This window comes from Miniopterus schreibersii (assembly GCF_964146895.1).
Source record: "Miniopterus schreibersii genome assembly, chromosome: 7".
Lineage (NCBI taxonomy): Eukaryota > Metazoa > Chordata > Mammalia > Chiroptera > Miniopteridae > Miniopterus > Miniopterus schreibersii.
The window spans coordinates 14,400,013-14,417,261 of record NC_138108.1 but is presented as its reverse complement, the minus strand read 5'-3'; the positions used below and the strand labels follow the sequence as shown (position 1 = coordinate 14,417,261).

Below are 17,249 nucleotides of genomic sequence, written 5' to 3'. Positions count from 1 at the left end.
ATTCATTCCTAAGGCTTTTTTCCCCCCATCATTCCACAGAAACTTCACTTGTCAAGGTCACCCATGAGCATGTCAAAGCCAATGGCCAATTTTCAGTTTTTATTTTAATTTACCCAAGCAGCTGTCAAGGCAAGGTCGGTCACTCCCTCCTTTTTAGAAACGCTTTTTTTTGGCTTGCATGTTACACATTTTTTTCTGGATGTTCCTTCTCTACTTGAAAAACAGTGTAATGCCCCACGATGCTCTCTGTAGACTGTTTCTCTGCTTTAGGCACACTCATCTCCCTGCATAATCCCATCCAGACTTGTGGCTTGAATTTCCATCTATATGCCAATGACCTCCACAGTTTTTTCTCCAGTATGGATCTTTTCCTGAACTCCAGATGTATGATCTATCAGGTTGCTCAACATTTCCTCTAGAATGTCTAACAAGCATCTTAAACTTAATGTACTGTAAACCCAGCTCTTAATTCCCCCCCTAAACCTGCCTTTGCCTCTCCACTTACCCCATTCTTCAATAAATGACAATTCCATTTATTCACATGCTCAGATGGAAACCCTTGACTTCATTCCTGACTCTCTTTTTTCTTACATATTCCTCACTAACCTGGCAGCAAGTCCTGTCATTTTTGCCCTCACAAGATAAGCAGAATCTGACTTTTTCTTACCATCTCCACTCCTATGGTTTCCTGGATTTGCCTGACTTCCACCTTGCCTCGCTACAGTGTGTCCTCCATGGCTCCCAGAGTGGTCCTTCAGGCTTGGCTGGATCCTGTGGTTAAAAAAGGTCATCAGGACTTGGATTATTATTTCATTTGTCAGTTCTGCTTGCCTCTACTTGACTCTATCTAGTACACAAACTCTTTCTAATATTATGGACATAATGGCAGCTGGGAGCCCTAGACTCACCTCCACTAAGTATAGCAATCCCAGGAAAAGGAAATAGTTCTCCCAAAATTTAAATATTAATAAAGGATGGTTGACTAACTCTGCTGGAGTCACATGTCAGTCACTAAGCAGATCATATAGGTCCTGTGCCCAACCTAATTGCTAAATTAAGTGGAGCCACCATCATTGACAGCCTTATTGAGACAACCTCGCACAGGAGCAAGAAAACCATAGAAATCATAAAATAATTCAGGGCAAACAAAATATAGCTAGCTACTATAACTTAATACATTGTGTTTGTTGAAGTGAGTTTTTTAATTCCTTTCATCTTATTTCTCCATTGGGGACAACAACACTTCCCAGGGTTGCTTTGAGGTTAAAATGATTTTATACATATAAAGTTGCTCTGTGAAAAATGCAATATAAACTTTGTAATATACATGTTAGCTATTATTAAACTGAGATTAGTCCATCAGTGGCTGATAAAATAGCAATAGGTACAGAGGATGACCTTCTGTAACTTTTAACGATGGCATAGGTTTAAACAAAAGTCAACCAAAGGGTTAATACATTTACCAGGGAGAGATGAAGAGAAATCATCTTGAAAATAAGGTGAGTAGGACTGTTAATTACATGCTTAAGGGAGTAATGACTAGAGGTACCTACTTCGTGCAGAATTATTTAAGGGAAAGATGTTATCAAACAAGGCTGCAATCAAGGTGTTGGCCAGGGCTGGTTTGTCATCCATGTGCTCAACTGGGAAGAATCTATTTCCAAACTCAGGTGGTTGTTGGCAGCATTCAGTTTCTCGTACATCGTTGGGCTGAGGGTCCCCGTTTCTTGCTGGCAGTCAGCTGGAGGCCACTTCTTGTAGTTGGCCAGAGGCTGCCTGAAATTTCTTGCCAGTGGGACTCCCCTTCTTACTTTATTGAAGCCAGCAGGGGAGAGAGGCTCCTAGTAAGATGTGTTAGAATCTTGTGCAACGTAATCCCCTTCTGACCAATGGAAATCACAGGTCCCACCCTCAAGTAAGGGAATTGATCATTCAAGAACATGAGGAGGGGAAGTGCTGAGAGGTAGACAGGATGGCCTGGAACACCCCGCGCCCAGGTCTGTGGGATCAGAAGCTCCGTTCTGCACTTATCGGGGGCTCTCTGTCTCATGGTCTCCTCTGCCGTTAGGCTTCTCCTTCTCTGTGGCAAAGCAGTCATTGTTCTGTACCCCTTTCAAAGAAGACATTAACACATCCCTTCCTCAATTTCCACTAGGCGCTCATTCACACAAAGCACTTGTGGATGTGGCTGACTTGAGTGTAAATTTAGGGGTAATGAGGAAAGTCCACAGCATGGCTGCACAGCAAGTGAAGGTGAAAACACATTTGGATATTCATGGTTTAAAAGTCCATTCCACCTCTCCTCTTCCTCACTAGGCTTTGATCTCTCCCTAGTACTCAGCCTTCTACCATCTCACTGGTTCTTCCTTCCTCCACTTCCTTTCCCTTCTTTCCCTTTGCTTCCCTTCCTACCATTGCTCAGAAGCAACCAAGCAACCAACCACCACAGTAACAAACATAATGAACAATAAACTGATCCCAAGTCCCTTTATTCTTTCTTGGAGCTTGATTTTTGTTGTTATTGTTGTTGTTTGGGCTCTTGAAGACACATCCTCTCAGAGTCACACCTTCTACTCCAAAGGCTTATCTATGTATTATTTATACTCAACAAAGGCATTTTATATCCCAAGAGAAATTCTGTTGCCATCTGTTAAGATATATATTGTTAGTCTGGACACATTACAAATTAGGATGCACGCTCTGATAGAAAAGCATGAGGTGCGATAAGTACAGTAGGAGAACAGGGTGGGGGACTGAATTTAAACTGAGAACAGGGAAGGAAAGCCACTCAGAGAAAGGATAACATTCCTGAAGACTGTTAGCTAGAGATAAAGAGTTGGGGAACAGCATTTCAAACCAGGGGAACAACATATGCAAAGGTCTGGAGATGGGAGGGAGCTTGGTGCATTGGAAAACCTGGAAAGATTCTGGAATGGCTAAATACTAAAGAGAAAAGGCAGGATGAAAGGGATGAGCCCTTCGGGGCTCAGGCGGGAGGCAACCAATCGATGTGTCTCTCTCACATCGATGTTTCTCTCCCTCTCTCTCTCCCTTCCACTCTCTCTAAAAAAGCAATGGAAAAAATATCCTCAGGTGAGGATTGAAGGAAAAAAAGAGAGGGATGAGATTAGAAAACAGGAGCATAGAGCATGGGACCTTGTAGGCCATGTGGCTCCAGTTTTTAGGTTCCTGGCTCTCCCCTAACAAATAAAATGACTTCGTGAATTGTTTTTTTCTGAACCTCAAGTTTATTGATATTTGATACAGAAACAGTTGTGCCAAAGCTGGCGAACTTGTACACACACGAGCACACACACACACACACACAGGCACACACACACAGGCAAATGTTACACAAAGCACCTTCCCCGAGGGCCATCTAATTTGACGCTATTATGAAGTCAATCCTACAGCCATTAAGATGGGCCTGGGTCAGCTGGGTAATTAGCTGAAAACTGTTTTCATATTCATTTTTCCTCCACAGGAGTCTTTCCTGCAGAGGGACCCAGAATATGAGGCTTTTTGTAAGAGCTTAAAAAAACCCAAACTTGCCTGCCAGCAGCACATGGATTCTCTATCAGTTTTCAGGATCTGTATCTGCCCAGCTGACACACCCACTGTTCCCTGAAGAGAAGCAGCTTCTTGCTCTGCCCTGTGCCTGCCTACCGTCGAGGCATGGCAGGCATACAGCTAAGCTATGTTTACCACCGGGGTAAACTGCCTTCTACGGCATTCTTGTAGAAAGCATGGGGGGGGGGTCAGTATATCCCCAAGTATTTGCAGGTATGGAAAGTGACCTATTCCCTGTTGACATCGTTCCCACTGCTCACTGCCAATGTTGATCTGGCTCTTAGCACCTTACCCATCACAGTACCTTCATGTACTGCTGATGATTTTCATGCTGCTATTTGCTGGAAATAAATTATTTTGGTTGCTCTCCCAATTCTACCTACCCCAAGCTACCTCACTTTTCTTTTCCACTCTTACTTTTCAGCTACTAATAACCATGCCTTTAAAGCTCTCTTTTTTATTGAAAGTAATAAATTAAGACATTCATCTGCCAGGGGTTCATCTTTGCATAAAAACCACCAGCATATACATTAGCATGCTCACAGTGTTGAGTATATAGGGATTCATTTCAGTAGCGACAACATTCAGTGACCTTACAAAGAAAACTTCCCATTTATAGTTACTTGCTAGTCTTAAACAATCGTAACTTTCTATATGGTATAATACTTTAAAATTAAGACGTCCGAAGGAAGTAGTATCTTCAAGGGCATGGTGCCTTGTGCGGTTGGTTCTTCCTCAAGATGAAGCCATTGGCTTTGTTGAGATTGAGTTTGCTGGAGGTGCTAAGACTACATCCGGTCATCCTGTGAGTCAACACTTATGGTGGAGCCTTGGCTACTCGTATCAGTATTTCCATAGGACTTTTGGTCTTTGGCAAAGTTGATGAAAACCTGATTTTTTCAAGGGAAATAAAGCCATTAGTGTTTGGTAAATCAAAGGAAGAAATAGGTTAATTCTCTCTCTCTCACTCACACACACACACACACACACACACACTTGGGAGAGCAAATAAAAATATTAGATTTTATAGGGCCATGCCCACACATATATACACACTCTCATTAGGAGTCCTTACTTAGATATTCAAATTTAATCAGAGTTTGAAAATACCTATATCTATAACTATAATTAGGTTTATAATCATAATAGAAATCTAACATCATAATTGAATATCTATAGCCACTTAGCTGTATCTATATGCTTGACATCAATATCTCTATCAAATATAAACAACGAGCCCAAACCAAGCCCTGATCAAATGCTCATATGGTGATGTTGAGACGAATTTCACTAATTTCAAGAGAAATGCACTAAAATAAAATTTGTATAAAAATCTCACATTAACATTATGTTCAGTAAGCCAATTATTTAATGGGCAGACCTTTATTACTTTGTTTAAAATTATTAAATCTTAGTCATTGATTCATCCAGAAAATACTGAAAGTCTTTTTGGTGACAGACAGGGTGCTGATAGTTGGTTACAAGTCAAAGGCTAAATATTCTGTATTAGAAAGGCCATACTTGCCTAAAGCCCCATAGAAAATTGTCCATAAAGTGCAGTACCATTTATTGACTCAGAGGCCCTAAGGCCTCACTTTCAGACCCATTTCAGTGGTGATGCAATCGACTGTTCTACACGAGGTTGGTTGAGCCAAACAAAATTAATAAAAGTGCAAAAGTGATGAAGAATGCTCCATGAAGCCTCAAGTTATTGAATATAAATACAATTAGGACATGATATGAGCAAAACAAAAGAATTCCGCCTTTGTGACTTCAGTTGCCTGAATCTAGCAGACCTAAAAACATGGCACCAACTTCTCTCTAGATACCCTCATCACATCTAATCCAGAAAGCCAATCAACAGAAATGTTAATCAAGACACCTATCAAGGAGAAAGTAAGGAAAGTATTTTGTTTTACAGGTGAAAGTAATGTTTTGCTGTTTTACATAGACACACAACTTGATGGATGTAGATATCTTGTAGAAAGGAAAAAATCCTTCTTTATTAAGAATAGTTAATGCTTTTAACATTTTCCCCCTAACATCCCCAAATGTGGTTAGAAATAAACTAAGCTAAGTTTTTCAGGTACAAGATTAGATATTCCTTCAACTAAAAGCAAACTGAATATCATTGAAAAGAAGTAGACAGAATGTGTAATAATTAATGTGAAACTATACACATGGGTCATGGTCTCCAGCTTACCTCCTCCAGAGTAGTCTGACTCACTAAGAAATTTGTGATATTTAAAGCAGTTTTGTTGGTTTCCAGCAGATCAAAAATGTTTGCTACTCCTCCTGCCGTGACTGGTACGTGATACTCTAACATGCTGAGGTGCTGATCCTGTGGGAACCAAAGGGAAAAAAAAGTATTTTGCAATGTCAGGGAATATTGACTTGACTAGTCATATTTGAGCAAGAGCCAAGAAATATACTGAAATCCATTCCACTGAAAATAACACTACAGTGTAAATAATGGGCATGTTTTGAAACTAACAGCTTGAAAAGATAAGATGAAAAGTTTACGAATGACAATGAGAAAACAAATTAAAAATCTAATGAAAATTTGAAAGCATTCTACATTCGTGTGTACTTATAAAGTCATTATAGTCCTGCCTGCATAAAAAGTACTATGGAATGGTATTTCAGGTGTCAGATTATGCTCTTGGCTCACATACGCTTTTTCAGAGATTACTTTTAGAAATTTCATCTTTAAATGAAATGTTAGAATTCTTCTGAAGGGCCAAGGATTAGCTGCTCAATTTATATTGGCTAAAGAGGCTAGATTTCAACAGCATTGCCTAGGAAAAACCTCATTCCAATAACACTACATTTTTCCACAACTTGCCCTAAAATTCTCTTCAATTTCTTTATGTTAGTCCATACATAGTCTTAGTATGTAGTTAGTAATCGAATATCATTTCCTTGGAGTATCTCTAACACCTTGCTTTTCTACATATTTAATCAGTTAGCATATTCCATTTACTTTTCACTTAAAACAACTCTCCGATTTAAAATTTCCCCTCTATTTGCACCATCAATATCATTATCCTGAGGCTCATCACCCCAACAGCCTCTTCAGAAGCCTGGACACTATACACACTCATATACTGTCCCAAAGCAGCCAGGGTAATCTTTCCTAAACACTAGTTTAATCAGGATATTTTCTTGCTCCAGAATCTACCCCTGTGAACTCTAAGGGTTAAATCAAGACTGCGTGTTTCAGGCTGGTGTTCAAGATTTCCATTGCTGGTAACCCCCTCCTCAGCCCTTTGCTCACTGCCTACGTGCTCTGGTTGACCTATTTTCACATCACACCTGTCACTGCAATTGGGCTCTTACTTAATTTTACTCCCGAATTGTTGTTCTTGCTATTTCCCTTCTAGGTATCTAGAAAGCACCAGACACTTGTAAAGAATGGCCCGTTTAAAAAGAAATAAGGCTTTTATCATCACTGCATTTGTCTTGTGTAGCCCTGGTCCCATGAGGGCCAGACCAGGGCGAGCGTAATCTTATCACTTAGTGAGTAAGCACAGACTTCAATCCAGAAATTCACCAAAAGAAAAACCACTACAACCAACGTGATTTGTACAAGGAACGTGTCCTTTAGTTTTGAAATCTGATTTTAATTTAGATGATAGAAAATGGGCTTTGATACAAATCGTAAAAGCTATTATTTCATGGAGAAGTTAGCCAAAGCTTGGGAGGTTGAGGCACAGGTATTTTGTAGAGATCAAATAATTGTTCTTAAAAACACATCCTATTTTACTCTCTCTAATCACTTCACATTAATGTGGTGCCTTATAGAAGTGTCTTTGTGGACATTTTATTGCTTCTTTCTCACACCAGTCTTGTGACATGATGCCATTATTTCTATTTTATAAATGAGAAAATGAGGCCCAGAGACTTCAGCTGTCTTGCTGGAAATCACACAGGGAGAATTTGACCTCAGCCCAAGACTTCCAAATTTTTTTCACCATTCCATACAATTTTCTTTTAAAACAAGCATTCGCTATCATCATCTTGTAGAAGTCACCTGTACATCAAAGATGTTATATAATGATAACCCTCTTTTGGTCAAGTGCATTTATTAAGTTTGAACTAGGTGAGATATATAGACATACATCTGTATGTGTCCATCCTGTGGATACGTATAGGTAAAATGAAATTAACTGAACGATGTGGGTTTAAGAACTTGATTTCCAAGCAGTTCTGCTCACACCTTTGTGGGCTTATCTTTCAAATGAGATGAGCAAAGAAGACAATCTCTTCTGGCTGTGACATTCTGGAACTCTGTAATTTTTCTTCTAAAAAAAATGCACTTGGTCATATAACATCCTTCATGCCTCAGTGCCCTACTGTATACAGCTAGTTAAACTAGTTATGCATACAACTCGGAGACTAACACAGTATGGCCATCAAACCTTTGAGACGAAGACATCAATAAAGGTATGTGGAAAGATGACATTACTTTGAATAGCTACAAAAATGTAATTTTTGTCATTATACTTGAAGACATTTGAAGATTCGGTTTGAAGAGCAGAAGAAAGTGGAGTTCCTACTTGTTTATACTAAGTGTGCTTCAGAGTATCGTATGCATATTTAACTGACGAATATTTTAAGGTGAATAAAGCTGTGGTCAACTTGGAAAGGGCAAATGTCTGCTGTGAGATTAGACGGTCAAAACCAGGCCATATGAAAAGGCAGGACAGCCCGGCCGGGCGTGGCTCAGCAGTTGAGCCTCGACCTAGGATCCAGGCGATCAGGGTTCGATTCCCGGTCAGGGCACATGCCCGGGTTGCGGGCTCGGTCAATGACTCTCTCATCATTGATGTTTCTGTCTCTCTCTCTCCCTCTCCTTTCCTCTCTCTGAAATCAATAAAGGTATATTTAAAAAAGAAAAAGGCAGGACGCCCCCCGCTTACTTTGAGGTATGTTTTGGGGAAGTGCAGCTGCATGAAGCGCGTGAGGGCCTCCATGCTCACTCTGGCGTCCTTCACGTGAACCTTGACGGTGAAGCCGCGGCCAAACCTGGAGAGAGAGCAGAACGCGGGTCAGGTTCGCTGAACCAGCGGCCCCGCGGCCCCAGGTGATGAAGCGGGGCCCAAGCTGACCGCCACAGCCCTTTTTCTCACACGACGACTGTCATTTTGTCCTAAGCGTTCGGAGCATGCTGCAAACTGGAAGTAGCGAACTGCCATGATTTTCAACAATTTATTTCTACCGCTATACAAAGTCAGACCCTTTGGACTAAAGCTGCATTTGAAAGAAAATGTAAAATCTTGGCTTTCTTTGACGTCCGTGAACTGGCAGTTGATGTCAATTTCTGGGGATAAATACTTTCTAATTTAAAGCAAACAAGGTCTTGAGAGGTAACTCATTAAGAATTTGGTGTCAGTGGTAAAGATTAACGTCACTGGGTTTTAAACATAGATAAAAATAGGTATACTAGCTGACTGCTAGCACCAAGAGGAGAGTTTGTAAACTCGTCTCAAACAGCATATAAGATCTCTTCCATCCGTTTTTCTTACCTTAGTTAATACTATCATGTAAGAAAGCCAGTTGTACAGGTAAAGGTATAACATGAAGTTTGGAGATTAACAGATATATATAAATTCATATGCACTCTGGCCAATATAAATTATTTAATTTTAATTTGTTAGTATGGTATTTATGCACACCTCCCCAATGAGTTGATTAAAAGGTTTTGAATGTGATAAAAATGTTAAATAGCTTCCTGAAAGCCTGACCAAATGACAAGTGAGCATGCTAGGGAAAAATCTATGCCTTCATGCACCTGTCAAGGTCTAATTTGTTATAGAGTCAACTCTTGAAACTGCTTCTCGAAGGTATTTTGGTTGTGGACTAATTTTTTAAAGCTTTTCGGCCTTGCAAGTTTTGGGGTTATTAACTAAAAATACATCCAACTCTCACTAAGATAATTTAACTTTAAGATGAGTCAATGATTGACTTCTCCATTCCAATTTTATACTCATTGCAGGGAAGGCTACTGAGATCATCCTTGGAGGTGAGTATAGTGCCATCAGATTAATTACCCTGCTCCATATGTTATACAACACACTCGTTCCTCACCTGCTCTTTATATGCTGCAAGGATCCAATGCACTGGAACCTTCCATTCACCATGATGGCCAGCCTGGTACAGAGAGCTTCGCACTCTTCCATGCTGAAAGACAGCACAATTACATCAGAATTCTGGTTTCAGTTCATGAACAGAAGTTTAACTATTTCATTATGGCACTTTAGAAATACTGTTTTAATTCCTCAATATGGCTTTTCCCTTGAAGAACTAAAAAAAAAATTTAATATAAATTAAATGGCTTCATATAGGGTTTATTACTGCTCCTTCTTAAGCTTGGGTTCACCTCTCTCACTTGGGGTATCCTGTCTATCAAGCATATTACTTCTTTCAAGCTCCTTCAAGCCTTACCTAGAGACCTATATTTCCTAAGAAATGTTCCCCAAATAATACTGAGCTCTTTTTGTTATGCTTCATAATCTGTACTTAGTTGGCTTTTATGTTTTTGTATTTATAACTGGTTAACCTGCATGTGAATACATCATTTCTAATTTCATAGACTATGGTAACTGGAGGAATCTTAAGTATCACCCTGTCTGCTTCCTACAAAAGTTCGTGAAAATGAAAGGACTGGCTCCAGGACAGTGTGGTAGGGCAAGGCTAGGATAGAAACAAATCTCTTGATTATAAACAAATCAAATGCTTTTTCTATTATACGATCATTACAATAAAAGGATGAACTTCCCACAAGGTCAGCCTCACAAGAAAAGCACATAAGATAAAATGCTTCAGGAGCTTTTTCACTTAACTGATTGCCAGGGTCTACTTCGTGGAGGAGGCCTGTGAGCTGGTTCTTAAAGGCCTGGTAAGATTAGAACTTGGAGAGACTGTGAAAAGGCCATTTCTAGGGCACGGGGACGGGAAAGGTCTATGAGTGTGTGAAATCACAAGTCATTCAGATTGACTGATAGGAGAGAGAGGGTAGTGTAGGCAAAAAGGGCTAGAAATTTAGATAATAAAAGGCCTTCCATACTGAGACGAAAGATGCTGAACTTTATGCGACAGGCAATAGGGAGTCATAGTTGAGTTACAAGGGTCATAAATCATAAGATATTTGTTTTTAAAAAGATTGCTTAGGCCCTGACCCACCTCAGGAGCTGGATTCTCACCACATAACCTGCCTAACTTGCTCCTAAGACTATAAAGATAAAATACTTTCATCTAATTGTAGACACTCATTATTAATATTTATTACACAGGGATTGCCTTTTCCCATCTGTCATTCTAGAATCGGGCCGGCTGGCCTCAGGTTCCCGCACGCAGTTTACCTGTGAGAGGTGAGGATGACGGAGCATTTATTCTGAACTTCTTCCGAAATGATCTTCCAGAGGTGCCGCTTTGACTTAGGATCCATCCCAGAGCTCGGCTCGTCCTTAATAGAAAGATACAAGAAAAATTTATCAAATTAATTAATTTTTGATGAGGTTCTTTACATGAATCACTACGTCTCGCTTGCCTAGAACAGAAATCACTCTGCGAAGTCCTGTGACTAACTTGTTTCATACTTAATAGACTTCTTTCTGCTGCTGTCAAGAAGCTCAGAATTAATCATTTAAAATTGTCAATCTGTTTTAAAAAGTGTCTCATTGAAGTTGACATCCTGTTACTTTACACTCGTCTCTTATATGTCTTTGGGAAAAAAATTCTGGTTCAATTACTGACAAAGCAGAGTTTTTACATTTAATAGTACATTGTCACATATATGTTTGAAGCTAACAGCAACAAGATTTCTGTCTTGCTCCCAGTAGCAGGAGCATGGCTGGGAGTGATAATATGCTATGTGACGTGGAAAGAACACAATTTGACTTTTCAGTTAATACATTTGAGTGTATTTTTAGTTTTATGTCATTAATTGAAATTGTATACTCTTTGGAGAAATAAGCATAAGATTTGAGGAAACTGCCAAGTAGAAAGATATAAATTATATTTGATAAGTAAATGATGTTTTGAAAATTGTTCAGACATAAAATTAGAAATGTAGCAATGGATAATCTAAGCATGCAATAATAGGTCAAACAGATGATTAAACAAACCTGTCATAGGTCAAGATTAGGGAAAAGTTAAATATATATATCTGTAACGGAAAGTGTGTACATAGGATCACCAGAAGCTTGTTTTTATAGTAAGGGCTTAAATTTAAATTTAAAGAAAGAAATGAGTGATAATTTGAGGAAACAGAAAAGGGTATATTATCAAGGCTCCTATTTTTGAAGATGCTAATATCTGTAGTAAACACATATAAAAGAAAAGATAGCATCTTCCTCTCAAAGCCTATATTTCAGTGAGGCTCATTGATACATGACGTTTGCATAGTGCTTTTAACTTTTTGAAGTACTTTATACCTGTTTTCTCACAGCAGTGCCTAAGGATTGTTTTGTTCAATTTAAGGGACACTTACACAATAAGATTCCATTATAAGCATCCATTGGCAGGATATAACACATTGTAACCCTGGCATTAAAGAAAGATGGGCTGTGTATCATGCTCTCTGGGCATTTTACATGAACTGATCCTCTGTATGACTTAAACCCTGGAATCATGTGGTGATTTATAAGTGGATTTTTATTGCATATAGTTAAGGCTCTTTTGGAGTAGGTATGTCCTTAAATGAAGGGGATCTTCCAAAATAAGGGCAAGCTTATTTCTCTGAAATAAACACTTTTTCAGTGTTTGGCCTGGGCAGCAGAATGCTATGTTAGCCCTGTGTGTAATTTACATCTCCAGGTGATCAGTTTAATTTTCTAGCTCTTAATGAAAATATAAATGGGGAATGCACTTCTTGCCTTAGAAAAATTCAGATAAGATCAAATAAATAAAATGTCAATCACATCCCAAACTAGGTAACTCATAGTTTTCAGTAACAATAAAATTTTAACACAGCACATTGTCTTAAAATGTGTCTTTCCTCCTTCCTAGAAGTTTAAACGTATGTTAGTGCACCTGATCAGTTACCAATACAACTGATTTCTGCAGTAACCGGGAATCGAATTCTACCATAGTCCATCATTGACTCCTCTGTATACCCTGAATTTGTTCCAGCCACTTCTCGTTCCTACGCCAAGTGTTTCCTCTGAAACTGACTGCAACACAGCTTCAGATAAAAACATTTTTGAGGGCACACTGTTGTGGCAACAAATTATTTGCTGTTATAAATTCCTTTCATGAGGTAGTATAGGTGAAGTGCTTTGCAAAATAACCAGCACACAGTGAGCCCTTCATAAATGTTGATTCCAGGAATGAGAATGAGATGTTGTACATACAACTGGATATGTACACGGTCCTAACTGTGCAGTAGCCTTTCTCACAGCTGTCTTACCAGCAGCAGGATGGAAGGCTTCCCGATCAGGGCCAGCGCGGTGGATAACTTTCTTTTTGTGCCGTAGCTGCACAGAGAGGTAGCTCTGTCCTTGTAGGGCACCAGGTGAAGTCTCCGCAGGAGTTTATGAACAGTCTGTGGGCCGAAAAGAGAGTTAGGTTGACTTTCTCCCTTTAAAGCACTAAACAAAGAAACAGAAAAGCTGTTTGTGAAAAAAAAAAGTTTTGCAGTGAAGAAATACATACCTGAAAAATTTACTCAACATAGATCTTATTTTTATTTTCAAAGGTCCACTTAAAAATTAATAATCATTTAAGAGATAAAAGCAATTCTGTGGAGGCTCATTTTCGAGTGGCATTTCCCCCCTAAGGTGTGGTGTGTATGCATATGTTCATGGGAGCGTGTGTGTTGGCATTGCAATTGCAGATAGTTCTTGCTGCGACATTAACACAGCAGTTCCTTGTTAAGTGTAAAAGAGCTAAAACAGAATTCAACCTTTCTCAAGGCAGGTTTTTTCACTGATCATCGCCTCCTTTTCATCTTTCTTCTCACTGAGAGGTGAGTTGTCACAAAGGCTTTAAAACTTTTTAAAACTGACCCAGGATCAAAATTTTAGCACATTAACTGAGGAATCATGAGTGCCTGCGGCTATTTTTGTAGTTAAATAGCCCTGGCAAATAGTGGATTCCTAGGAGGATTTCAACAGGTCCCTGGGGTTGCAAAAATAGAGGAAACTGCCCTGAGGGTTAACCATTCCATTACAAAGGCAAATAACTGTAGTGAAGTACAAAACCACATTTAAAAAATCAAATTGGAAGTTATTCTATTTTACTTGGGCATTTTGTAGGTAATCCCAAGTTTCAATACTTATCTGGACACTAGAGGATATTCAGGCATCACGAATCAATGCCCCATCCACAGCCAAGGCAAGTGTGTGCTCCTTTATTTGCTAGATCTTAAAAAGTAACTGGACAAACACCAGCAGAGGAGCTTCTGAAGCTGAGTTCATAGGTGTGTACGTGATGTATGTAACCAAGCTAACATGCAGCCACTATCGTTGTTAGGAAGAAATGTCTTCATTTTGCAGATGTCAACTTGGTCTTGAGGGTGGGTGGGAAGCAGAAACAATCTGGTTTTCAAATGATCGAGTTTGTCACACTTCTACTCACTTCTTTAATATCTTTTTCTGGAATTCCATGTACCCTGGCATAGAAATACAAATGTTCTTCCACAGTTACCAGGTCATCTAAGGCATCTTCCTGAGGACAGTAGCCAACTAGTGAACTGTGAGAGTCGACATGAGCCAGAGATCTGAATTGGGGGAGTCAAAAACACAGGTGAGCTTCCAAACATATTTCCCTCCTCACCCCCACATGTTAGGAAGGCAGCTCTATTTTGGTCATGGTGATTAGTGATTCTGATTTTTTTAAAAAATGATAAAAAGTTCCACTTGCTTGAAAAGCTGTTTTTTCCCTGAGGATTGAATACTATAATCATAAAATAACATAAAGAATCTGCTTTAATTATTTTTCTCATTCAATTATATTGTGCTTGGTAAATTAAAGCATTTGGTTTTCATACCCAGTCTTGTTTCTGATCAGAATGTTTCCACTTGAAGGAATGATGTCTCCAGTCAGCATCTTAAAGATAGTGGTCTTTCCTGCTCCATTCACCCCAAGGAGGCCAAAGCACTGGTTTAGGGGGAGGGAAAAACATATATAAACTTAATTCAAACCAAAGACATGCTACTATTGTATTCTTTTCCTTCTTTTCCTTGGGTAAAATAAATTACCAAGAAAAAGAAATCGCTGGAATTATTCATGGATATAGCAGTGCTTTGCTGGCATTTGATAAATCTTTCTATTTTAAAACAAATGGGTAATAAATTGGTAGTTCCATAGTAGTCATGGGGATGTAAAGTATTCAGCACAGGGAGTATAGTTAATAATATTGCAATAACTATATATGGTGCCAGATGGGTACTAGATTTATCGGGGTGATCACTTAGTAAGTTATATAAATGTCTAATCATTGAGTTGTACACTTGAAACTAATATAATATTGTACATCAACTCTAACTGAAAAATAAAAATTATTAAAACAAATGGGAACTTATGTATCTTTTCTCTCTTTTCCTTTTAACTATATTTGGACATTTGTAAATATATATACAGTATATATGACTTGTTTTTGTATATTATAGCACACCTCTGTGTGACGTGATAAAATACCTGAGTAAGATATGCTAACCTGACAAAGGAATTGTATTTATAGATTTCACATCCTTCACACAAACTGTAATCACAACTTTACTGAATAAGCTACTGAAGCAATAATTTCTATATGCTGTCGAATAAATGTGATACATTTCCTGTGCAGCTCTGCTCGGGAAACTAAGGGAAATGCCCACATTCCGTTTCCCCTTTCAAAGCTGCCTTAATATTGCTTCTATGAAAACAGCAAGAATAAATATGGATGCAGTGTCAGGACCTCACTTCTGACAACTGATTTCTTAATGCTCTCTTTCAAAGAGGCCTGGGAAATGAACGTTGAAGAGAGCACCCTGCATAGGCTTCTTGACTGACAGCCCGCCCTAGGGAGGGGGATAGTAGCTTGGGAAGGGGCTCAGGACCTGGCGTGTGACAAACCCTCCCTATCAAGAGGCGAGGCTTACAGGGCAAGTAACACATGGACCCTAGTAAATTTTATATATAGAATCCATCAAAAGATTCAGAAGCTGACTTTCATATTTTTAGAAAAAAATGAAGGAAAGATAAAGATTTGTATTTGTCGCTTATCATAGCAACATTAAGGACAGTTAGAAAGGAAAGGTTGTTTCTTACCTCCCCAGCGGGTATCCCAATGCTGATGTTGTTGACAGCTATTATCTTTTTGTGGATAAGTTGGTAGGATTTTGTGAGACGATGGAGCTGGACCAGGTCAAATTCATCTGCACCATTCTCAACTCTCAATCTCTCAGCCCGCACATCTTCATCTTCATCTGTTGTCTCGATTACAGGTGAAGAATTAAATTTTCTGAAGAAGAGTCTAGAAAAGGAATCCAATGATTTTCATCAATGATTCGGAAGTGGCACCATTCAATTTTGTCATGTTTTAACAAGTTCTCCCGTCACTGAAAGTGTGCTATCACATATTAGGCTTGCTTTAAATTTGTTATACGTTATACTACTCAAAGAATTCAAAAATTAGCATGAATGCTCTGCACTATACTTGCTATGCTATTTGGAAAACAGTTTTTGCTTTCCATGACTTGGATGCCTACAGATTCTGTTACACTTCATGTTCCTAATTTTAGTAATAAGGAGATCAGTTTGGGTTTGAAAGTTACTTCCTCACAGAGACCAGACTCATTAATAAGACTTAACACTTACAATTCCACAATCAGTGATCACCTTTTTAAAAATCCAATTTCTTCTTTTATCATCAATAATATGAATGTTATTCTATAATCTTTTTACTATGAATGTCTCACCTAGGATCTATGCCGTATATTAGGGTTATCAGCCTTGAAATCTCACTAAGTCTCAAACCCATGTCAGTATCTTGCTTAACAAATACCAAAGCAAACCAAGCAAAACAAAGTTAAAAACCCAACAAATCAGTTTAGGTTTTTCTCCCACTGTCCCGGTGTCTTTTAACGACATCCCCAGAGATTCCAACTCTGAAGTTTCCTTTGAATCTTCTCCATTCCAAAACCCACTCACACAGTCAGTCCTCTAGCAATGGAAACACCTTATAATACCCTGTCATTGTCATCGGTCATTTTCTGTCTATTTCTATTACCATCATGGACTTTCACTCTTTCTCAGTTAGATTTTTCCAGGAACCTCAAATTATTCCAGTGTCTGTGACTGGCCCATTCCAATCAGCACAACCTCTACAAAAACCACACCTGCTAAGGCACCATTTGATCATGTTGCTCTCTGTTCAGAAACCTTTAATGGACTACTGTTTGTTGAGCAAAGTCCAAACCATGTCTCTTTAATCAAGCATTCAATAAACTCCACCATCTTCCAACCCCACACTCTTGCTCCTACTTTCACTGCATTGATTCTGTTCTAAACAAATTGTTACTCATTTCTCAAATATGTTCCCAGATTTTTTTCTCTATCTTCACTCTTTTCATTCCTTTCATTATTATCAAGTTTTATTTTCTGATAGGTGATATGTGCACATCGTATATTAAAATTAAAATGGTGCTGAAGAATATTCAGTGAAAAGTAAATCTCCTTCAACCACATGCAGT

The 17,249-nt window shown here is 38.8% G+C and overlaps 1 protein-coding gene across 2 annotated transcripts in view; it reads right to left on the bottom strand.

Annotated features, from left to right (window-relative positions):
* Positions 1-3,432: 3,432 nt before the first annotated feature.
* ABCA12 (ATP binding cassette subfamily A member 12) overlaps positions 3,433-17,249 on the bottom strand; it is a 157,086-nt gene continuing 143,269 nt past the window's right edge. For both annotated transcript variants that reach the window (XM_081142825.1, XM_081142826.1), the window contains exons 45-53: positions 15,826-16,030; positions 14,564-14,673; positions 14,152-14,293; positions 12,983-13,117; positions 10,935-11,038; positions 9,661-9,753; positions 8,493-8,598; positions 5,774-5,911; positions 3,433-4,460 (exon numbers count right to left, since the gene is read on the bottom strand). In XM_081142825.1, the coding sequence (XP_080998951.1) occupies positions 4,359-4,460; positions 5,774-5,911; positions 8,493-8,598; positions 9,661-9,753; positions 10,935-11,038; positions 12,983-13,117; positions 14,152-14,293; positions 14,564-14,673; positions 15,826-16,030 (1,135 nt within the window). In that variant the 3' untranslated portion in view covers positions 3,433-4,358. The remainder of the gene's footprint in view (positions 4,461-5,773; positions 5,912-8,492; positions 8,599-9,660; positions 9,754-10,934; positions 11,039-12,982; positions 13,118-14,151; positions 14,294-14,563; positions 14,674-15,825; positions 16,031-17,249) is intronic.